This window comes from Talpa europaea (genome assembly GCF_964194135.1).
Source record: "Talpa europaea genome assembly, chromosome: 10".
In the NCBI taxonomy this organism is placed as follows: Eukaryota; Metazoa; Chordata; class Mammalia; order Eulipotyphla; family Talpidae; genus Talpa; species Talpa europaea.
In genome coordinates, this window is record NC_140077.1 from 49,139,120 (window position 1) to 49,164,632 (window position 25,513).

At 38.1% G+C, this 25,513-nt stretch overlaps 1 protein-coding gene across 2 annotated transcripts; it reads right to left on the reverse strand.

Moving 5' to 3' along the window:
- Positions 1-7,363: 7,363 nt before the first annotated feature.
- On the reverse strand, positions 7,364-24,100 carry NRBF2 (nuclear receptor binding factor 2; the record flags this gene model as incomplete). 2 transcript variants are annotated; one of them, XM_084244680.1, is made up of 4 exons in its annotated part: positions 7,364-8,078; positions 9,703-9,743; positions 13,531-13,615; positions 24,016-24,045. In XM_084244680.1, 4 exons carry the CDS (start codon positions 24,043-24,045, stop codon positions 7,368-7,370), a joined length of 867 nt encoding a protein of 288 aa, XP_084100806.1. In that variant the 3' UTR covers positions 7,364-7,367. The 2 variants fall into 2 exon arrangements, with proteins under 2 accessions (XP_084100806.1, XP_084100807.1); XM_084244681.1 differs by lacking the exon at positions 13,531-13,615 and having other exon boundaries at positions 24,016-24,100.
- Positions 24,101-25,513: the final 1,413 nt, after the last annotated feature.

Consider the following 25,513-nt stretch of genomic DNA (forward strand, 5'->3'; position numbering starts at 1 on the left):
ATTCTTTTAGCTCCATGTAGACTATTTTGCGACCTTCTGCTCAGCAAGATTCTGCCAAGATTGTGAATGAGTATGTTTCATATTAATGCACAAGAGCTAATGGAAGATGACTACTTAACTAGAAAAAAACTGGCCTATGGGGTATTTTGAATAATTGTGATTCTTAGTTGAGTTGAATTTTTAGTACCATGTTTCCAAATGTGCCTCCACTCAGTGAATATTTGCTTAATGCTTTCATATGTCCCATCTGATTTAATTTGTGGCGTGAAATTAATTTAAAGTCAAGGTATTAAATCTAGAGTAGACTACTTACTGATGACCAAAAGTCTGCCAAGAGTTCTTTTGGAAATTTTCACCCAAAAAGTTTTCACTTCTCTTGCTATTGTTTGAACCACCTTTAATCATATTATAACTCCTACACAGTAGCTAAAACTATGGCAGAACAAAACAAGCAGCATGGCTTGTTTCAGAGCAAACCAACCTGATGAGAATATGCTACCTCTGGTCTGAATTCCGTGCTAGTGACCTCTTGTTCTTGGTAAGCCTAGAGTGAGAGAGAACCATGATTACATGATGAAGGACATTTGACTTTCTGGAGAGTAGGACGGTTGTCACTGATTATATGCCTGATGGAATTACTCCTGACCATTACCTTGTTTTCTGCACCCGTATGCAGGGTGGTAAACACCTATTTTGTCCAGAGAGTAATAGAGTATGTATTAATGTGCAATTTAAAAACTTCAAATCGAGGAGATTTCATAAAGAAAAACTTGTGTTGAATATTTAAACAACTCTTAGTTTATCATTTGGGTCTAAATGTTACTCCTTTTTCTGATTAATAATTACATGTATCCAAGTCCATTTCTCTTCTGACACACATTTAGGGATCATAACAAATCATTATTAAATTTCCTTTACTTCCTTTTGGTAGATGGCCTATGGACTTTTAATAAACTCGCCAATAAGTAATCTTAAGTAGTCTTGCTGGTGAGCTTCAGAGGAAAATCGCTCTCATGTCATTACTATGTGTGTTACATACTGTAGGTTATCAGTTCAACATGCTCTATTTCTAGATGCCAGTCTAGCAAAGATGCTTTCTCAGACCACATGAGGACTGTCAGATATGGGAAAGGAAAAAATGATTGCCTAACCCATCCTACAACCAATCAATATACTATGCACTATGAATGGGGTGAGCGAATGGTCAAGATAGAGAACTACAGGCCACCAGGCCTGTCAACCAAGATTCAAACTCCGCTTAACTATAAAACTTATGATATCCCAAGTTATACAAAAATTACCCCAGAATAATGTTGTTATGCCTTGAAACTATATGGAAGATACAGCAACTAATAAAATATTTTGCCTCATAGTAACCAGTCTGACTTTTTTAATGAAAGCAAAATGACTTTCAAACAAGAATGAAATGCTGGTAAACTCTTGATCGCCGACTACCTACAAAGTGATTTCCCTTTCCTGGCTAGGAAGATTTTCACAACTGACCAGCTGCTCAGTCAGCTCTTTGTAAATGAGACAACAGTTGCAAAGGCTGCAGGATTTTTGGTCTTTCCTGTTTCCTGTGTCTTGTCCATGATAAAGACCTCAGTCCCAGGATCAACAGACCACACCAAGAACAACATGCATTCATTATATGTGGCGGTCAGAATTGGACTACATTTGAGTAAAGTTACATTCCGATGACAAATGCATCTAACATTCCTGTCCCCGTGGGCTTTGACTTGAACAGATAAAATGGATAGCTTTATCAGTGAATGGGAATGAAGATGTGCAAAATTACATGGGGACTGATTCCCATGGAGGGTTAGTCAAGTACTCCACCAGCGTAGTGAGGAACTGACTGCCAGGTCCTAGCAGGCCATTGCAGAAAATGGAGGGAAACGGTACGAGGGTAGGTCATATGGGTTTATTAAGTGGAAGGAGTTCATGATAAAGGCCATGCAGGGATTGCCCCCAGTCACTTGTGCCTTGCAAAACAGTTACAATGTGGAGATCACAGGACAGAGCTGTATTTTATAGTTTATTCAGGCAAATTCATTCAACACTATATTTGGTACTGGTAATATAATCCCTCAGGATTCTTCCAATACTAAATACGGTAAGTATTAAAAGAGTATAATACATGTGGCCTTGGGTCAAGGCAGAAGAGGTAGTACTTACACAACCCTTCAACAAACATAATAAAAGAGAACAGCAAAGTGGACATATCCATGTATATATTAGCTGTTTGTGACGTAACGTGTTCAAATGTGAAGTACAAAAATTAACTCTTCAACTTGTTCTACAGGACTTCTACAGGGAACAAAAAATCAACTTCTGGAACTGCCTTTGTAGGAAAGGAATGTGACGTGGACAAATCCCTCTCAAGGATTTAATCCAAAAGCCATCTTCCAGGGTATGTCACAGCCATGGAAGTGTAGTCTCTTCTCCATTTCTAAAGTACAAATTATTTGCACACCAGACACTCTGATGATCTGAGGTGCTTTTCATAATCAGGTAACTGAAATTTTAGCTAACCTATTGATTTTGTCCTCTAGTTCTTGGGAAATGGGTAATCCACCTGTGGCACATGTGGTACCTTTTCACCAAGATTTTTAAATAATTTACTCGTTTTATGGAAACAAATACTTTTTTTTTTTAAAGATTTATTTACTTATGCCTACAAGAACTGGGGTACAGGCCAGAGGTGCAGGGATGAGAGGACCCACCAGAGACAGAGTGGGGAACAGAACAGGCAGAATGACTGAAATACACTGCTGACGGAGCAGCGGGCGAGTCAGAAGAGGTCTGCTGTGCCATGTGGGTATCTCCCTGACCAGCAGGGGATAGAACTTGTGCTGCAGAGGCTATGGAAGCTTCATAGGTTGCATCTTAACCACCAGGGAGGCCATGGAAACAAATACTTTTAATTAATTTTTTAACATTGCAGATGTGGGGGGAAAGCCAGCCTACAACCTTTTGAGAAAGGAGATTGATTTTCATTAGTCCATAAAAATTACTGCACTGTGCAAAGCCCAGTAAAAACTCTAAGACTTAATTAAAGGGGAAAAATGGGTTTCGGGCATAACATTAAAAAAATATCAGTGATACACTGAAATAAAATAGTAGCAGTTTCAACTGTTTCGAATAGAAACCACAAATATGGCACTTTGGAAAGACATGGGGAGTTTGCTTTGGAAGTAGAAGTGGGCATTAGAAGGGTTGTAGTTTGAGAGATTGTGAGGTGGTGAAAGGCAGGTTATCTGAAATCAGAGGGAAAACTCTTAACATTAGAGGCGGACATTTGTGGCTAGTGGATAGTTGGTTACCAAGAAGAAAGGTAGCTGGCAAGTGTCTGTGGTGTTGGCAAGTGTTTTGTGTGTTATGCTTCCTGGTTTAAGAGGCGTCATTTTGTTTCTCTTGCACGTGAAATGCCCCTTAGCACAATATTCACATTATACTAAAATTATTTCCTGATAATCAAATTTGTGATTTCAAAACAATTCTAGAGCTGGACAAGATTCTTATAATCAAAGCTTTCTAAAGCCCATCAAGCTACAAGATCGAAAAAATAGGATATTAGGATGGCACATCTACTATCATGAGATGTGTATTTCACATTCCATTCCAGAGAAATGAAAGCAGCAATTAAAGCCATTTAGATTGAGCCCAAGACACTGTTGTGTTTTAAAAGAAATGTACAAGTTCTAGAAATTGTAGCTGTGAGAAATTGCTGTTCATTGAAATTCCTGGTCATTGGAACTTTTGAGGAACTATGCAGGACATTTTGGTCCAGCATAGACTGCTTCACTTAGGCTACCTAGGAGTCTGCATTTTGTTCTAAGTATTACAATTACATCTTCCCAACTGTTAGCAGTTTTAAATCTGTTGTCAGAATTTCACTTCTCCTGTGGATACCTAGTGTTGTTCCTGGTGTTGAATATTTTCTGTGGTGTTCAACAAGTTAGGAGCCACTACCCTCAGCTGATATTTTAAAAGGTAAGACAGGTGACTGCTTTTTCAGTGAAAATTGTCTCAATATTTCAACTGTTTCTAATAGCTTTATGACCCAACAAATAGAATTAGCATTGCATAACCACAGATAGGAAATGCTGTTACTTACTTTTGTTAGGACAATTCACATGTGCCTCTCCAAGATTTCTTCATATTTTAGCATGATCTGATCCTGTCCAAGTTCCAGACATCCTCTGATCCCGGTAATTCGTCCATGAAGGTTACACTATTCTTTAGTTACGGTGACCAAAGGAAAGGTGGTTTTTGTTAAATATCTGGTACTTGTATTTGGATTACACTGTTTTTTTTCCTCTATACATATTCATAAGCTATGCAAATGAGAATGTTTACTAAACAGCGTATTTAAAGTACGTTTTACTAGTTACCAACTAAATTTTTGTTAACCGTAGTCCACCACACCCCATTTGATAAACAAGAACCAGTTTATCCCCATCCACTAGATGGCACTGTTGGTCCGCAGTGACTTAATAGGACTGGCTACAAAAACAAACAACTTGAAAGTACTCTTAAGCAGTCATGTCACTTGCTTCTACAGAGGTTTCCAATTAGGCCACAATGGGATTATGATAAAGATCACTTCTGATCTTTATATATATAGTCTATTAGTAGTTTGTCTTGACTCTTGAGTATAGAAACACCCTACGCATCACACATAGCCCCATAAATGAAAAAAGCACAGAAAATAGACATTAGGCTTTTTCCAACTGAGTGTTAAGGACAAACCCAATTTTCACCAGATCTCCCAACTTCATGGGAAGCAGAATAACAGTGGTACATTGTGTGCCATTCAAAGAAATTGACAGTAAGGAAATGACAACTCAGCCACCAGTTTGGCAAGTAAAAATAGCCCGACTCCTAGGAAAGACCTTTTTTGCTTTGCTCTGCTCCCCATCTTGTGTACATTTTCACATAATTCTATCTTTGGGCCTCAATTTGTTCCTTCATAAATAGGTCTTAATGGCCCTAAAAATTATGCCATCCAATATAAAAACAAAAAAGCATCTAGAGTTGTTCAAAGCAAGGAGATAATGTATTTAACATTTTGAATAGACTTACCTAGTGATGAAATATTCTCATTATTTTGATAACCTTGATAGTATACCAGTGATAGACAATGGCTTTGAGATTATTTTGGAAATGTCTTCTTCCTATTTCATCTGTATGATTTCCAGCTGATGATTACCTGTGTAGTATAGCAGCGTAACTAAGATTCTTAACTACATACACTTACCTTCTGAAAGAAGTGAATTCTGTGAAAAGCTGAAAATAAGAACTCAGGACCAGGTTTTCTGGCATTTTACTACCACCTAGTTATCTGGATTCAGCAGCAAAAGGTCAGCACTCAGTAAGAAAGGACAAGAGCACCTAAATTTCCTGCACATGCACAAAACCTTGTTAGTGAAAGCAAGCTTTTAAATCCTTTTGGTGCCTTGAGCTAAAGAAGATACAAGAACATCTAAAAACCCCAGTTAGGACATGGTCTATGCGCCCAGCGGCTAGTTCTTACAGTTGAAGAAAGTATTTTTTGTTTTATCTACTCTGGAAGAGACTGTACTAACATGTTGCAATGGTATGGTGTAATCTTGGTCAAAAGGCAGGTATGTTCAAGTAAAGGCTCACACAAAACTTAAGAATCAGATTAAACAAGGGTACTAAATAGCACAAATTAGTACTTCTAAAATAACATTAGTCACTTAACATGCACTTGATCAGGAAATGTATGGAACAGGTTCTGTAAAAAACATGTTGAACTGCTCTTAGTCACAGGATGGAAAGGCTGGAGAAGGTGGTAGTGGCAAAGTAGAGTGATTTACAAAACATTTGTGTCAAAATATAACAAAGCTCCTTTGTTAGAAAGGGCTAGGTTAATAGTTTACTTTTGAACAAACTTTTAAATCTGAGGTTTTATTAAGGAAGGTTAAGGAAGCAAATATTCTGAGTCTGGGATGCAACACAGATGGACACTGACTTGACTTAGAGAACTCTTTCAAGAAACTAGAATATTTTTGGTTTCCTCTGTGCTGAGATGAGATGGGTGAAATGTGACTAGTCACATCATCTCATCTTACTTCTACTAGCCTCATTACTAGACAGTTAAGCTTAAACCTACCCTCTCAACCCAAATTGTCCCTGGTCCCCCAGGGGAGGCAGAGTGGTGCACTCCCACAATTCCACACAGTAAATGAAACCCATGCTTTAACCACACACAGTAGCCTGTACCCAGATGTTCCACTTGCATCCTCCTCTTCCCTGTCCCACCACTGGAAGGGCACTGGGCTCTGCAGAGAGACCGCCAAGCAGTGTTTCCTACCCTCTGTACTCTTTCGGGATGGCTACTACATTATATGTGGTGGGAGGCATATTGAAACTTCAAGAAACTGTTCTCTTTCACTCTAGTTCTAGGGAAAGCTAGCTAAACTACTGAAGAAAATCTGTAACACTAAATCTGAGTTAATCTGTTCAACCTCATATTCAAAATTTACAACACAACAGCCACAAAACTTGCTTTGTAACTACCAACCACATTCAACAGACTTAAAACACAAATTACTTTATTGATTTCTTACAATCAAACACTTCCAACTAGCATTACTTCCACTCAGGCATCATTTAAAAAAAGGATATTTCCTTGAAATTTTCAAATGATGCATTATATAATAAAGTTAGAACTTAAAATGCACCCTGATTAATTATGTAAACTGGTAATTTTTTTTTAAAAAAAGCATAACTAATAATTTGGTTCCTTTCTTCATAAATGGAAACTTAAATATTTCTCCTGATAGTCTTGAGGTTATCATTATGTTATGAGTAGTGCAAAGTGTGGCACACAGAGTTTCATCTAGAAAGGTGTGTTGTGCACACCACATTAAACAAAATGTGCATAACAAAATGCATACAGTCAATGCATGATAAAAAGCAGGTTTCAAATACAAGGCAGCTTCTTGGGCCACCATATTATTTAGGTTTTGCATTATCATTTATGACATTATAGATTAATTACACAGAACATACTTTTACGCATTTTAACCCTGAAGATAAGAAAAACAATCGTTGCTTGAAAAGCAACAAAGTCATTTGGTTTGTATCAGGAGAAAGTGAACCTCCAAAAGTTTAGTGTCTGCCAAGTCTGGAATCATTAGTCAGTAAATCAAGATATGCGACATATTTCACAGTGACTGTTTTCCGAGTCCTGGCAATGCCTCTTCTCCACAGTAAGCCAGACAACGAAGCATCTCCGGGATTACCCTTGCAGTGGTTTTCCCTTTTTGATTTTCCTTCTGGATTAACTGTACTGTTGTATTTTCTCCTTCTTAGTTCTTCTATGGGCCTCCATTTCAATTATTCATAAGTCCTTTCAGGATATCCTCAGAGAGCTCCATAAGGGGAAGTTCTGGAGATGGAAAATCCAAGGGAGGAAGATTGGGTATTGGAATATCCTTGGCTTTCCCAGTATTTGCTGCAAATTTCTGCCAGGTTGAGGAGGCTGTAGCAGTTTCTGAGTGTGGTGGCAAGCTCCATAACTCTGACTTTTCTACAAAATCAGCATCTACATCCAGCTCCTTTTCTACTGGACCTTTTAGAAGTCTGGACTTTTCTGCCCTTAGTTGTTTGTTTTCTTTCCTTAATCTTTCATTCTCTGCCGCAAGGAATTCCACATGCCTCTTCAAATCAGCAATTTTGGTTGCCTGCTCCTCTATAATGGTTTTATCATCTTTTGGGGCTTTGCTTCCAATGCATGTCTCTGTTGGCTCACTCTTCTGCTGAAGTAAAAATAGTAGTGTGTCTGGATCCCTGTCAAAGACCCTCTGAATTTCAGGCAGGTGCTTCTCTGCGGAAGGGTTGTACTTCTGAGAAAGAAGGGAACTCTGTCCCTCTGCATCCTCAGCAGAGGGTTTGTGGGCTGCCTGGAGCTGGGCGGCTGCATCCTTGTCTGTGCTCTGCTGGGCTTTCAGTCTTTCCTCCCGCTGTGCCCTCTTCCACCTCTCCTGGATGAGGAGGAGCTGTTTCATGTGGCTATCCCTTTGCAGTTCCAGTGATAAATGAGCCTATTATACAGAAGGAAAGGTACAATTTAACTTTTAAGACTCTCTTCTAATGTCCAGTAAATATTATTCTCAGATCCTCCTTTCTAAGTAATCCAATAAACTTAAAATTAATACACTATGTTTGCAATTCAATAGCCCCTCAAAAAAATTTCAAATTATCTAACTCTTTCTAGATCAGCTAAAACATTCATTTATAAACAATACACCATTCAGGAAGTCAGAAGTCCTAATCCAGATCAACATGGTGAATCGCCTCAGTTTTGAATGTGCCTTACCCCTCTGTAATGCTACCGTACTCAGCAGAAAACAAGAAGACTTGCCTCTTGAAACATTACTTCTGCAATTAGTCTTTCTGTCAACAGGGTGTTCAGAAGGCTCAACAAACACCCATATTACATGTCTGACGAGAAGTGCTGCAGTCAGAATTCAGTGCGAAGGGGTGGAATACAAACTCTAGATTCACCTGATTCAGTCTGAAGTAGAACAGGGTCTTTTCCCCCCTTGCCACTCATAGCCCTTCATGGAAACATTTGCTAATTCAGCTAGACACATATTTACCAAGTACCTCCAACATACTTGTACCTTCATAATGAGAAACCATCTTTGGATAAAGAAAAATTTAAATCCTAAACAGGCCCTTCCCAAACAAAGAGGACAATTAAGTCACCAAGGAAACAAATTTTGCTTAGGAAATCAGGAAAAGGCAGTGGGGGGCTCTTCCAACTTACATTGTCTTTGACAAGGAAAGGGAAGTCCAAATGATCTCCATTTGGCCAGGCTGGTTTAACTACTGTGAACTAACAGTCAACTAAGCTAATGACCAGGAAAGGCCCACTCTCTAAATGGGTTCTCCAAAGGGGTTTCATTTTTAGCAATCTAAAGTCTGTGTGTAACCACTAGAGAAAAGAGATTTCTGCCTGCCATGCCAGGAATGGTTCTTTAGTTTTAGTTTCCATTCTTAAGTACTCTTGCCCATTTAATATACAGTATGACCTGACCTGAGGTTATTGACAGATTCTCAAAAACTGTGACTTTAGGTGAATTGTGTATGTTTGTGTGTGTGTGAAATGAAACCTATTTTACCTCTAGATAATTGATATAAACAAGTTTCTACACATATTTCTGGTCACAAAAACATCACCAAACTTCTAAATTAAGGCCTAAAACACTTCTAATAATAAATAATAAGTTGTGCTCATTCATTTTCCAACCCGTTTATTCCAGTTTAGGGTTGCAAGGGGCCATACACATCCTGGCAGTATATCCTTCCATCACAGGACACCCTCTCCCCACCCCTCAACACACACACTCACTCAGACTGGGACAGTTTAGGTAGATGAATGAACTTAGTGTGCATGTATTTGGGATATGAAAGGAAACTGAAGTACCTGGAGAAAACCCAGGCAGACACAGGAGAACACGCAAATTCCACACAGAAAATGGCCCTGACTGGAATCATTTTTCTTTCGTACCAGAGTTGTAACAAAATGACATAATTGGAGGAACTGCTGTTATTTCTGATTAGTGCTTTGAGAGGGGCACCATGCTTAATTTGATACCTGATTTAAGTATTCACAAGGAAATATTTCTAACCCTTGTTGCAGATGTCGAGGAAGTATCTCACCTGCTCAGACTGGGTCAGCTTCATGGCTTCAGAAAGATATGCTAGTTAAAAAAAAAAAAAAATCTGAGTGTCATTTTTGTAATTAACAGGTTAGAGGAAGAGTTTCAATACTCTTCATATGACAAAGAGAACTGGTCTTATAAGCAATTCTGCTGCACAATTATCCTGTTCCTGAAAAGAAGGTAAAGAGTTTTTTTTTTTAAAAAAAGGACAGGATTCCTAACTTATCCAAAAAAAGATATTAGTGGTAATCATATCTGATTTTACAATTAATCAGAAAAATGGGCCAAGAGAATTAAAATTAAACATGAAACTATCAAAACCCCATTATCATTATGCGCTCACAAAATATCAAGAGATTATTAATTATTAATGAGTTTTTAATCCATAAAAATACGTAAACTATATTATTTTGGCCTTCTATAGAAGTGCTTTTATTGAATTATTTCTGAGCTACATTATCAGCCAACCACCATTAGGTAGTTAAAAGTCCTAAGTACTTATATGACATATTCATTATAATTAAGTTAAGGACAATATATTATTAAGACCACAAATGGCCAATAACTAAATAGACTCTGATTGTAGTATGAGTTCTCGGGTAATTAATCTATTTGAATTAAGTGATCACTGTAAACATCCAAAATTTTCTTCCCTGAGTTGATTGCTAGAAAGCTTAAGGCAACATCTTTCTTTTATTGAACATGTAAGAACTCATGGTATATTTTGTCAACTATATTCCCAATCTTTTCCCATTTCACCTTTCCATGGTATTCTTTATCTACATATATTAAATTATATATTTTATTGTACTCCTCTGCAAGGTATTTTATATCCTGACTAGAATAAGAGGGGCATAAATAACAAGTTATATTAACACGTACAATTAGTTCACTAAAAACTTTTAAGCATCTCTTATTTTAAGCATCTCTTATTCGTGCCTTAGGTTCCTTTTTGCAGATACCAGAAGACACTGCTTTCTGTCTAATCTTAGTCCAAATATTTAAATGATTTTCTGAATTCATGACTCAGAACTATTGTCTGCCAGATTCTATCATAGTTCTTTACCAGATTAAATGCATGCTCCCTCCCCAACAGAAAACCTGATGGATAGCCTTTGCTCCAGCCAAACTTACATTTTTCCCCCCTCATCTTTTTCTTGTCTTTTATTAAGTCTGTATGGCTGCATATAGGCTACTTCTTTTCCTTCTATACACATTTAATTCTGTTGAGACATTATTAGCTCTGATACAGCTTGGATGAATTTTCCTAGACATTCTTCCTATTGTGTGTACAGCTGTTTGCAGAACTATAGTTTGCTCAAGTCCAGTTTCTTAACAAATAGAACAGTTTCACAAAACCAAGCTTAAACCAGCTGGAATGCCTCCCTTTGTAGAACCTTGAAACTAACATGACAAAAGAGGATATCCAAGGATAGTAAGTTCCCAAAGGACAAAGAACTCAACAAGAGCCACATGCTGCCATTGAAAGTATTTCCCACATCTGAAGTTAAAACCTGGGCCTTTAAAAAAAAATTGTTTTAAAAGAAAAAAATTATTAGTCTGATTACATACACGTGGACTTGCTTCACAAATTTACAATAGGATCAATTAGAAAAGTCATACTTATCCCCCAAAAATCTAACAATTCTGGGGCCTCCCTGGTGGCGCAGCAGTTGAGTGCTGGGTTGCGAAGCTGCCCGCGGCCTCTGCAGCGCTGGTTCGATCCCCGGCTGCTCCCTGGCCAACGGAGGAGGGTCCCGCATGGCGCGCAGACCTCTCCTGCCGCCCATTGCTCCCCTCAGCAGTGTACTTCGGTCCTTCTGCCTGTTCTGCTCCCTGCTCTGGCTCTGGTGAATTCTCTCACCCTCCCACGCTTCTGACTGTACCCAGTACTTGTATAAATAAATAAATAAATAAAATAAAATAAATCTTAAAAAAAAAAAAAAACTAACAATTCTGGTCAAAATTAACTTCATTTAATTATGGCACAGGCTAAAATTTAAAGTAGATAATGATTGGGGGAGGACTAACAATCTAAAGAATCTATTACTTCTTAAAAAAAAAAATCTATTACTAGTGTCTCATGAATCTGTTAAACTAGTCGCAAAGTACAAATTATACAGCCTGTCTGTACATACATACCAAATATTGCCTCAGAATAACAAAAAGTGATGTGCTCAGAATCATTTTCATATCACTATAATTTCCTGGGAAGCTCTAGTTAAAATTTGTTCTCAGAGGGCAGCTCATCTTCTGAAAATTTTGCATTCTAATCATTGTCAATGGCTGGTAACAACTTCCCCAGTTAAGTTATTGCTCTTTTAGCTGTCCTGAAAGAAATGATATCCACTTCGGAAACAGGACTGTAAGAGACTGTATCAAAGAGAATTACACCAATGTAATTATACCTGCTGTAAAGAGAAAAGTTTTCCTAATAATGCTAAATCCTGGGAGGTGGGGAGTGGGTTGTGGTTAAAAACAACATTAACTTTTAAGTCTTCAAATAAAGACAGGATGTAGATTAGGAATGAAAGAAACTTTTTGCCTTTTTATATATTCAGAATATCCTTCTACTCCGCACACCAATTATACTGATCACTGTTGTAACACAGGTTACATATGAGTAACCATGAACACTCTGGATTAAGTATCATTTCACTATAATTTTCATCTATAACAGGGCTTTCATAAATAGTGCAGAAATTGTCTTTAGAGTGACTACAAATTCAACAATCTGATACACAATAACACATGATAACAAAAGATTTAAAGAGCATTAGCTCCCAAGTTAAATGTCTTATAAAACCACCATAAAAATACACGTAGATTATGGAGTACATACATGCAGCCCTACAGTTGAAGAGGTATACTTCAGTGAAATTCTTTAAATGTGAGACTTAAAATTTTCTCTAAAAATTACTGACTTAAAAGCAAAAATCACTGACATAGAGGACTTATCCACTGTGTGGTCTGCATTTCAGAGGAGCAGCAGACTGTCAGGAAAGAACATCGGCTTTGATCAGCTTACTGGCCTGGATGGAAAGAAAAGCGCCTTGCCTTAGGAGAAAGACTACAGGACTTGCTCAATGAAAGGTGACCAACATTCATTTTGGATATAGTGTAAACCCTTTCCTGAGAACTTTTAGGTTTGTTGGCAAACAAATTAGTCTACTTACAAATGATCCTGAAGCTCTATTTCTCTGGTCAACATATGCCAGGTTGTATGAATGACTAGTTGGCATAAAATGAGGACTTTGATAAGCAGCTAATAATTCTAAATGTCATAGCTAAAAGAATACTATCTTCAGTATGATACTAAGATAGTAATGCAAACCCATCTAAAATCTTTCCTATGATCTTTCTTTAGCTTCTTTTCTGAAAGCGTTCCTAACATTAGAAATTCAGTGAAAAAGAATCGGTTAGAATTAAATTACTTAATAGTTTCAGAACCCAAAATGAAACCTGAAATCCAGAATACCTTTTCTAAAATAAGTAAGACGAAATGGCTGTCATTTTGCAATCAGCTTCTATCTGTAGATATCTTCAAGCTCAAAAAGCTGTGTACAAAAATCAATTAACAATATATAGTACATCCTATAGTCATGATTTAGAAAGATCAGGATAGGAGAATCTGGGAATCCACAAATTCACTTGGAGAGTAATGCAAGCTAATATTCCAGTAGGTCAGTACAACCTTGTATATGCAAGGCAACAACACATCATAACTAGCAAGACTTTCATTCTAAATAAAGTATATTGGAAGATATTGGAGAAAAGAAATTCACCTCCAGTTTCTGATTCAGTGTTTCTTACAAAAAATACTCACCTGCAGCCTTTTTGTGGCAAGAAATAGCCTCTTCGTATTTCCCTGAAGCTAATAAACGATCTGCCCGTCTGCTCTGTTGATGGGCCTAGAAGACAAACATTACTAAGTTCCCCGAATTAGGAAAAAAAAAAAACTTTTAAAAAAAAGTCAAGAAGTAATGCTGTTTGTTGCCATACATCAAAAAATCACAGCTCTATCTATAACTTAAGTAATGAGTAAGCTCCTTGAACTGTAATCTCTGAAAGGACTGACAATTTCTCTCAACTCTATTAATAAACCATCTTGAAGTTAACACCAGGCATTCAACTCCAGTGACCCAAATTCTTCTGTTCTTTACAAATTAAACAATAGTTACAGTCATAGAATGTCATTTAAAAATATTGATCTAATTTGTATTTGTCAATTTGCAACAAGCCTCCTTCACTAGTTTGTATGATTTAAAAAAGTGTAATAATCGGAAAATTATTTATCACATAGTAAAATTCAAGCTTCTTTCATATCAACTCCTTCTATTTGAATGGTAAAACTATCACCATTCACAAATGTCATAAAATACATCAAAAATCCAAAAGATCCCATTAAAAAAACTACTAGAATAAATAAATACAGTAAAGTGCCAGAATACAAAATCGATAAACAAAAATCAGTTGCATTTCTATATGTAAACAAGTAACAGGAAGAGATTAAGAAAACAATTCCATTTACAACTGTATCAGAAAGAATAAAATACTGGGGAGTAAACTTAATAAAGGGGGTATAAGACAATACTGTGTAAGACAGTGTTAAAAGAACTGGAAAATACAAAGAAATTGAAAATATTTTGTGTTCACAGATTGGAAGAAGTGCACTATTAAAATGGGCATCTTACCCAAAACAATACAGAGAATCTATGCAATGCCTATCAAAATCCTAATGGTTATTTTTCAAGGAAACAGAACAAAATACTAAAATGTGTATGGAGCCACAAAAGACTCAAAAAGCCAAAGAAATCCTGAAGAAAAGAAAAATGGAAGTATTACACACTCTTCGCTCTGAACTATACTACAAAGTGATAGTAATCAAAACAATATGGACTAAAAAGAGAAACACACACCAATGGAACAGACTTGAGAACCCCAAAATAAACCCATATAAATATGAACAGTTAATTAATGACAAAGAAGCCAAGAGCATACAATGGAGAAAGGAAACAAATGGTGTTAGGAAAACTGAATAGTCATGGACAAGAAAAAAAAAAATCACTATTTTTTTCAAAGAAAAAGATCACTATTTAAAACAATGCACAGTGCCTCCCTGGTGGCCAAGGGGTTAAGTGCTATCACTGCTAGGGTCTGAGTTGGATCCCCAGCCAGGGAGCTAACCCACATGGTGCAGCAGACCTCTCCTACTTGCACACTGTTGCCCTCAGCTGTGTATTTCAGGAGACCATCCTGTTCTGCTCCCCATTGTCTCTGGTGAATTCTCTCCCTCCCTGTACCTCTGGCCTACACCACAATTCTTGTATGCATAAATAAAATAAATCTTCAATAAGTAAATAAATCTTTTTAAAAATGGATTAAAGACTTGTATATAAGACCTGAAACCACAGATTATATAGACATAGACAATATGTTCACTGACATCAACCTCAGAGATGTTTGGGGAGACTCAACTCCAACGGCAAGGGAAACAAAAGCCAAAAAAAAAGCAAATAGGACTACGTCAAACTGAAACACTTCCGTACAGTAAAAGAAATCCCCAAAACAAAAAGGCAACCTACGTATTTGGAGAAGATATTTGCATATCATACATCCAACAGGGATTAATACTCAAAATACATAAAGAACTCATACAACTCAACAACAGGAAAAATAATCCAATAAAAAAAGGGGAAGATCTGGGTAAACAGTTCTTTGAAAATACAATAATGGCCAATGCAAAAAATGTTCAACATCACTTCTTATTAGGAAAATAGAAAGCTAAAAATAAATCTGCCCAAAAAAACCCCACCCAATAATTCAAAGCCACTTTACAATAAGCAATTTTAGATTGTAAGAATAACTATTACTATCCATAAGATTGGAAATAAGTATTGGCAAGGTTGTGGAGAAAAAAAAGAACTCTTATACACAGTTGGTGGGAATGGGGAATGTAATTTGGTACAGTCTCTAATGAAAACATATTTTCCTCAAAAAGTTAAAAAATAGAAATATCATACGATTCCACAACTCTACTCCTACCTATTTGAAGAATATGAAAAACTTTAATAAAAAGATACATTTATTGTGGCACTATATACAATAGCCAAGACACAGAAAACAATCTAAATGCCCACTGGCCAACGACTGAAGAAGTTGTGGCATGGATAGTAACTCAGCTGTTTATAAAAAGATGAAACATGCCTTGTTGTCATGCCTTTTTGACAACATGGATAGACCCAGATAATTATGCTATTAGAAAGTGAAAGACAAATACAGATTGTTTCACTCATAGTAGAATATAAATAAACAAGGCAAACAAAGTAATAAAATGCTAGAATCTGAGAACAAAATGGTGAATACCAAAGGGAAAGGGAAAGAGGTAGGTAGAATGCGTCAATTCCTTATGAAGTCGTGATACACTATCATTTCAGTATGGAGCATGATATTACATGATATTACATGATATGGAGCATGATATTACAATCTCACATTCAACTACTTTCTGACATTTAGGATTTACAATAAATAGACTTAATTTTAAGACTCTTTTAGAAATTCTCATGGAAACATGGATTTCTGATCCAGCTATGATGGAGTAGCCGGCATTAGATTACTCTCCAGCTATTAACAATTGCAAAGTTAAACAAAACAAAACAAAACAAAAAAACAGTTTACAGATACTAAACAAAAAGAACAGAATGCTGTATTTTCAAGAATTGGGAAATGCGACAAGGTGAGACCTGCATTCATCCCAGCTTCCTTTATGAGGGTATTTTCTAAAGTGGAGTGTAGGAATATAAAGCCGAAGCAGAAGGCAGCACTTTACTAGGCTGAGGAGATGAGTTAGAGCCAAAGGACTGGAATTTGAGGAGGATCCAGGATTGGAGGTTAACTATAGGGAAGATACCCTAAAAATACACACTTAAAAATTCCCTTAGGTCCTTGGCCAATGCCAAATACGTGCTCCGCATACATGCAGGGCACAATTCTAGGAGGCCAAGCAGATGCTCCAAGCAAAGATTTCAAAAGCCACACAGTACTGGGGAGATAGGTTGCAGTTTGGACCTAGAAAGAATATCGTAATGTTGGTGAATACCCAGGGCTTTCGGGTGGGGCCCCAGAAAGACTAGCCTTGGTAGTAAGGACCATAATCTAGTCATTGTGGGTGAGACTAAAACAGATCCATTGTAATAAAGCCTAACTAGGCATAGATCAAGATGATCTGCCAGTATTTTAACTGTCAAACTCAGCACTCTTAAGAGGAAGATAACATTCACTCTACAAACATCACCCACAATGTGTGGTATCAATATACTACACATATGAAGTAAGTAAAACTGACTGATAATAAAAAGATACCAGAAACTGACCCAGGGATGACTCATATATTGGAATTAACAGCAAGGAATAAAAATGACTTTCTTAAAACATTAAAAAAAAAAAAAAGAAAAAAGAAAAGAAAGACAACAGACTGAAAATGAGAAACATCAGAAGAAAGTTCCATAAGACTAGGAATTTTGTCTACTCACTGTTGAGTCTTTGAGGCTCAGAATAATACCTGACACACAGTAATTACCTATATTTGTCAGGTGGCTAGATGGTTGAAAGAATGGTTAACCGGAGAGAAGAATGGAAGAGATTACAGTGAGGGTTAGCAACAAGCCCAAAACTTGGTAAATGCAGACAGAACATTATCGTATTTCAAAGGAAATTACAGACTAGAACTCTGAAATATCTAAAATAATATATAAATATACATACACACAGAGAAAGAGAATGTGTTACTGGTACACCCCATTTATTATTTCAATCTCTAGGACACTTTAAACAAAATTTTCCTATTCCCTCTTGAGTGAAAGTGTTTGAAAACCTTTCTCAAAAGTAAAACAGCTTCAAATTTAGTCATCGTGGGTAAAACAAATGGGTAAAGAGTAATGTCTTACTCTGTGTGCCCAATACAAATATGTCCCTTGATGGATCCTTCTTCTCAGATAGCCAACACTTTCTACATGCTCTACTCCCCTCTGTGTGAAATGTTCTTGTTCCTATGTAGTGGGATACAGTTTCTGTGACAATCAGGAGTTAGCCAGGTAGAAAACAGTCTGCAAAGAGGAGGAAAGCAGTCAAGAGGCAAGAGAGGGAGAATCTGATTTATCTTTGAGCCTCAGGTCCTGTACGCTCTTAGATCCACCTATATTATACCCCTGCTCTCCCCTATACCTTTCTTATGATTCCAATAAATTATCCCACTTTACCAAAGGAATACTTAAATTAATTGGAAATGAATTTCTGTCATCTGCAACCAACAAAAGCACTAACAACTGGATTACTAACTTCCCTCACTAAAAAGCACTTTCTACTACATACCAACTACTTTACAAATATAGGTTCAATATTTTTTTCTTTCTCAAAGGAAAACAATAGTGTCTTTCATTACCTTCCATTTATTTTTATACCTCTGGGGAAAACAGTATGTAAAGATTAAAAGAAAAGGAACACCATACCAAACACAATACCAAATAGGTAGCAGAGGAGAAGCTAATGTATTCCTAAAGCTTGCGGTAAGATGTTCAGTGGAAAGCAAGGGAAAAAACTTGTTCACACTCCCTTCCCCAATTAAATCACTAGGAGTCTCCTACAAGCAAGTAGTGTCTGAACTGACTGCCTAATCAATGTATTATAATCACACCAAAGATAACTGCTCAAGTATTACCTAAGTCCAGGAAGAGCTGTTTTCAATTTTAAAGCTAAAGATCAATTTCTCACACACAGAATGCTGCTTTCTTCCTCCTCAAGTTTCCAGTTTAGGTTGCTTTTTTCAGAATGGCTATGAAGACAAATTATAGGACACAACTCACCAGTGATGTGGAAAATCAATTCAGTCTTGTCACAAACAGCACTTTAAAAAAATTTAATAGTAAAAACGAGAGTGTATCATGTATAGCAGAAAGTTTGTTTTAAATTTTTTGTTACTTTGGGTGAAATTTTGAGGATACCTGCATCCTGGACAACTCCAGGAGGCACTTTCCACAATGTAGCAACTCTGCAGCAATATACATACATGTATGCATATACTGGTCATTATGTAAAAATTTCTAATTGTGGATCACTCAAAACAAATAGGCAAAAACTGATCTAATAGATCAATATTTTATTTGGAATCTTGTTTCCAAATCCCACAAACACCACTTACACTGCATTTCAATGTCTTCCCCTGTAAACTGAGAGTATAGAGAAATATCTCACATAGCTGCGGTGAGGACAGAATAAATGATACATGTAAAGTGCCCAATGGCAGGCCCAGCACTTAGTAAATGTTGGATCAGCTAAGTGTTCTACCACCTTTCCCCAGAGTGATTCCATTAAGCCCTGGCTATCTTGTGACACAGGCTAAATTTTTCTTGAAAGTTTTCAGGGCAACAAGGAAATATTCCAAGCAAGATTATACTAACATGTGATTGTTAAAAGATTCCAGGTATATACAATACCATTCTTTGGACCATGGTATCTGATTCCTGTTCTTGGATGAGAAGAATTACCACTCTGGAGCGGAGCTCAGTAACTACACATTCTCATCTGTCTTAAGGGTCAAACACTTAAAACAGAATGCAATTTTCTCCATGTAGTCAAAGGGACCCTATCCTTAAGCATCTGCAGAGTAGGTAAGCAAAAACAGAGCAACTGTCATGTATAAATTAAGGTCTCACATCACTTCCCAGACAGCCTGCAAACAAAAGAACCAGAAATTCTCACACAAGTTTTGACATTTGCTACCTATGCTCACATTGTCAAAATTAAAAGTTTTGAGGGCCTCCCCGGTGGCGCAGGGGTTAAGTCTCAACACTATCAAGCTATCATCAACCACGGCAGCATGAGTTCCATTCCCAGCCAGGGAGCTAACCCACATGGCACAACCTCCCCTGCCTCACCCACTGTTCACCTCAGCCGTTTATTTCAGTAGATCCTGCCTAGTCTGCTCCCTACTCTGTCCCTGGGGAATCTTTTCACCACTCCCCTCACCCCCCACACCTCTGGACTAAACCCCAGTTCTTATACACATAAATAAAATCTTAAAAAACAATGAAATGTATTGCATGAATGCCTAAATACACACTAAGTAATTTTAAGTTATAATTTTTTCCATATTAAATACTGACAAAAAGTAAAAAAATGGAAGAAATAAATCTATTTAAAGTTCAAAAACTATTGGATATTCACATATAAAAGTAGAATCCCCTATCTTATACCACTCACAAAAACTAATTCAAAATGGATTAAAGTCTTCAATGTAAGACCTAAAACCATGAAACACAAAAAAGAAAATATAGGAGTAAAGTTCCTTGACATGGGTCTCGGTACTGATTTTTTCTGGTTATGACACCTAAACACAAGAACAAAAGCAAAAACAAGCAAATAGGACTACATCACACCATAAAACTTCTACACAGCCAAAGAAACTATCCAGAAAATGAAAAGACAACCTGCAATGGGAAAAATATTTGCAAACCATATATCTGATAAGAGATTAGTATCCAAAAATTTTAAAGAAATCATACAACTCAACACAGCAAGAAAGCAGGTAACTAAATTTTAAAATGGGCAAAAGATCTGAAAGATGCTGAACAACTCATTAAAGAAATGCAAATTAAAGCCACAATGAGATATCTCTTCACACCTGTTACAATGGCAATCATCAAGAAAAGAAAGAGAAATGCTGGTAGATGAGGAGAAAATGAAACCCTTGTGCACATCTGTTAGGTGGTAAACTGGTACAGCCACTATGTAAAACAGTATTGGAGGATCCTCAAAAATATTAAAAATGTAACTACCATATGATCCTGCAATTCTGCTTCTGGGAATCTGTTCAAAAGAAACAACAAGACTAACTCAAAAGATATCTGTACCCCCATGTTCACTGCAGCATTATTTACAAAAGTCAAGACATGGAAATAACCGAAGTATCCACAGATGGCTGAATGAATAATACATACCTACATACCTGAGAATGTATACCTACATACCTTTATACCTTGGTATGTATACTTACATACCTCTATACAACATACACGATAAAGTATTATTTAGCCATAAAAAACAAGGAAGTCTTACTATTTACAACATGGACCTTGAAAGAAGTATGCTAAGTCAAGTAGAAAAAGACAAATATTGTGTTATCTCATATATGTTGTCTTAAAAAAAAATCATAGGACCTCCTTGGTGGCACAGGAAGTTAAAGTCTCAGTGTTATCAAGCTATCACCAGCCACTGCACCACGAGTCTGATCCCTTGTCAAGGAGGTAACCCACGTGGAGCAGCATATCTCTCCTGTCTTGCCCTCTGCTCCCTTCAGCAGTATATTTCAGTAGATCTGCCTGTTCTGCTCCCCACTCTGTCTTGGGTGAGTCCTCTCACCACCCCACACCTCTGGCCTAAACCCCAGTTCTTCTATGCATATACAAATAAAAATAAATCTTAAAAAAATAATCATAGGAAAAGAGATCAGTCTTGTGGTTACCAGAAAAGGGAGGGGGGGGTAATAAAAAGTATAAATTTCCAGTTATAGGATAAGTACTAGAGATAGATACAATTAGTAAAACACTGCTGTGTGGTGTATGGAAAGTTAAGACAGCAAATTCTAAGTTATCCCGAGAAAAATGGCTTTTTTCTTTCACTGTCTTCTTTTTGTTGTATTTATATATGAATGTTAGCTAAATCTATTGTGGTAACTGTTTCACAATATATCTAAACCAAGCCATCATGCTATATGCCTAAGCTTATACACTGATTGATACATGTCAAATATTTCTGAATACAACTGGAAAAAAATTCACTGTGAGGAAATGAGGCTACAGGCCTTTACTGACAACCAAATATAAATCAATCAATACTAGAGCAGAAGCACTAAATGTTGACACCAAGTCTACAGTTGTATATGTATAAGGATCATACTAAACTAAAAATGATGAGTACATTAACATAGAAACAGTGCTAGAGAGAGGTGATATGGGTGGCTGATTAGCTCAATCACTTAGAGCGAGATGCTAATAGAAAGAGATAACAAAGTAAGTTTTGGGCCATAATGTATTTAAGTCACTAATCTAAGTACTTAATTTCTATCAATCTAGACTTATTTATATGTAAAACTGGAAAACAGGTCTTACTAAATTCCAATATTGTTCTGAGAATGCATGATTATGTATCTAAGTACTATCATAAGTCACTATGCAATAAATGTGGATGATACTATGATGCATTAGAAAAAGCTTGTCTGTACTATGATTTTCAAAGGCGTTCCTTAAATCATTGTACTGAGAACTGTATCTCATGTTGACTCAGTGGATTCTAAGCTGGCTGTTACATAAAAGAATGTGTGCTGTCTTCAAAAAACCCAGTCTTTCAAAAGTGAGTGACAATAAATTCAAAAGTCTGTCATTGGCTGGAATTTTACAATTAAAAAGATTCAAGTAAATCTTAACCTCTGCCCCATCATTATCTTCCAACAAACAACCAAACTACTCAGGTCTTTCACATTTCAAATGATTTCAGAGTTCAAGATGCCAAATTTCTGATACTTGTCCACATAAATTTGATGACTGTATAATGGAATTATGCTAGCCTGCTTAACAAGACTCTTCAAATTTTTCCACTAGAAAAAAATCTGTCCTAAACTGGTGATTCTGCTGCACCATCTACAACTGTCACCCAGTTCCAATCTTCTCATAAGTGACCACACTAGTGGGACAGTTGGCTGGATAGTCTGCAGCCTGCAGCCAAATAAAGTGAAGCTAACTGGAACTGAACCAATGGTCGTTTTGCAAGGACACTTGAACTTTGAAGCACTTTGTAAACTGCTGTTTATTTCTAATAATATGCCTGTGAAATTTCAGTATTGAGTCATCCAATTATTTCATTACAACTATATGTCACCTTAAAAACAAGAAAAGTGCAAGGTATTTCCCTGGTTCTTAAAAACTCACAAATCTGGACTAATTCTTTAAGTATAAACAACTCTTTATTAATGGGGAGAGGCCTCAACTCAGTAAAAGTGGAAGGCACTTCCCACAACAAATAACCTGGCACCAGTCATTTGGGAACCATAATTTCAGGTCCTAGGATCTCATTTTTTCAGGCTCAACAAGTACAAACATTTACATGTCAGATTTTAAATTAATGGTTTATGGTTTGGTTATAATACCTAATTTTTACATTGTACTATGTGTCAAGTACCAATAGCCTAAGCATTTTACACCTATTTACTCCTTTAATCCTCACAACAAACCATACTGAGATCAGCTAATGTGTCCAAGGTCACAAAGCTATTAAATGACAAAGCCAGAATCCAAGCAATCTAGCTTCACAATCTAAATAACGAGCCTTTACTGCTTTTCTATAGAATGGTTTCAATCTAGTCCAGAGCCCTTTGACCACTAAAGGTCAGAATTTCAACCTGAGAAACTAACCACACTTCCTTTTTTCCAATCCCACCTTTGCAACTGAATTGCAAACCTGCGACTCTTCAAGTTTCTGCTGTCTGCAATTTTAAGTCATCCGACTTTTGTATCCAAAACAGGTAACTACCTCAACGGAAAACCAAAACAAGCAGTAGCCCGTCAGAAAAGAACTCAATTTTCCCGTTGTTTTGATCGCAACACCTGTACTGCCTAAAAAACGTAAACATAGAAGCCATCACCACTCTTTCTGAGAAAATAAAAGAACAATCGTATTTTCCATAACTAAAATGATGAAGCTGAGCTAAACGCGACGAGTCGCTATTTTTTTCCAACTGCCTCTAAGTTACTGGTGCTGGGAGACTCAGTGGATGCAGAAGAAAGTAGGTAAAGGGGGGAAACGAGGATGAGAGGGAGTATTACTCCACCTCTCCAGAGTGGGCAGGTTCAGACTTCAGGCCCTCTGTGTTGGAAGTTAAAACCAGTATTACCATCCATTTCTGCCCTGGCCGGCTTCGGTGTCTCTCCAAGCTGCAGGAAGGTGGCTACGTGGCGCATGGAGGCATTTCCTCCGGCCTGGAGAGGAGGTGGCAGCCCCGGCTAGTGGGAGCCCCTAGCCCAGGACTCTGCGGCAGGGGGCGCCCGGAGGAGGCGGGAACTGGGACACAGGAGCTTCCCGTGGACCCCCCGGAGGGGGCAAGGATTGGGACAGCTAGCCCGGAGCGGCCAGAGCCCCCCGGCCTTTCAGACCACCGACGCCAACCCTCCCTCGAGGGTCAGCGGCAAGCCAGGGCCACCACAGGGCTCCTGAGGCAAAGGCGCCCGACGGTGAACTCTGTCCTCTGTGGGCCACTCACCAGGTTGAGGGGTCCTTCCATTACTTCCATAGACCCCGGGACAAGCGGCGGCCTGAGGAAGGGGAGCACGGGCGCCGGGGCACATGGAGGGGATCAAGAGAGCAGCGCGACCCACGGCGGGGACGGCGGCCACTCTCCGCGCCCGGGGAGACAGCGGCGCGCGCTGAGGCAGCAACAACCCGCACCACTTCCTCCTCAGGCGCTGCGCCGCGGGCCCGCCCCCTGCGCCGCAACCACGCACGCGTCGCGTCCTGACGTCACACGCGGCTGCTTCAAGGTGGGAGTGAGGACGAGGGAGTGGGAAGAACTCGAGGAAGGCGGGACACCGAGTGACGTAACTTTCTCGCGATAGGTGTAGCTTCAGCTTCTTGAAGGCGCCCCTGACGTCACGTGAGGAGGCGCAGTCTTGTGTGGAGCTTAGATAAAATGGCTGGTGTTGGGGCCTCCCTTGTTTGCTTCCAGCCTGACTTTCCTCAAATTCACGCTAATTACACCCTTTCTTGCTCTCCTATACCCACCTTTGTTCTTGCCCCTAATCTCTATTTTTCAAAATGCAGATTTGAGCATTGCTAAAACAGGAACTGAGCTAGACACCTAAAGGGAGACAAATATGAATGTTTCAGGGCTCTGTCCTCAAGTTCCTGAAAAACGAATAAGGAAAATAATATTGTTTACAAATAGCTACATTTAAATGTAGTAATGACTCATTTAACAATTATGTGCGAAACCACTTCACTGGGGTCTGTCAGTGAATCCACTCACAATAAAAATTAATTATTTGAGCTGTAGAGGAACAGGTAGGGAGCTATAATAGAATGACCAGGAGTTCTACAACTTCAAAGATAGGAATTCTCTCAAAAGCCATATGAGCTTGGAAGAAGACCCCAAAATTAAGGTAAGACCTCCCCATCCTGGCCTGTACTTCAATTGCAGCCTTGTAAGATCCAGAGCCTTCAAAGTTAGGCTTAGACTCCTGACCCATGGAAATTGTGAGATAACAAATGTTATCTCCTCTCGGAGCCCCCTGCTGCAGAGTCCTGGGCTAGGGGCTCCCACAAGCTGTTTTATGTCACTAAATTTCTGGTCATTAACAGATGAAACCGGGGGGAAAAAAACATTACAACTCCTTCAGGGAGGTAAATTCTAGAGGCAGAATTTTCTTGATAAATTCGAGCCGTGGGTAGTGATCCATATCACCAAACTACTCAATCCACAGTGGGTATGTTTAAAACCTCAAAGGGATTCTCAGCAATGGCTTGATAAGAAAGGTGGTGTATGATATATTCAAGCACATACCAGTGTTTGAGAGTGACTTCATTTAGATCAGCAAAAGAGGAGACATAATGAATGTACATGATCATGTTCAAATGACACAGCATTGCACACACCAGCCCTCTTCTAGGCCGCTTGCTGTCATGCTGTTGGCCCCAACAGCCACAGTTTATGAAGAACATGATGTTAGATGTCACTGGATCATCAAGGGAATAGGTTGCAAACC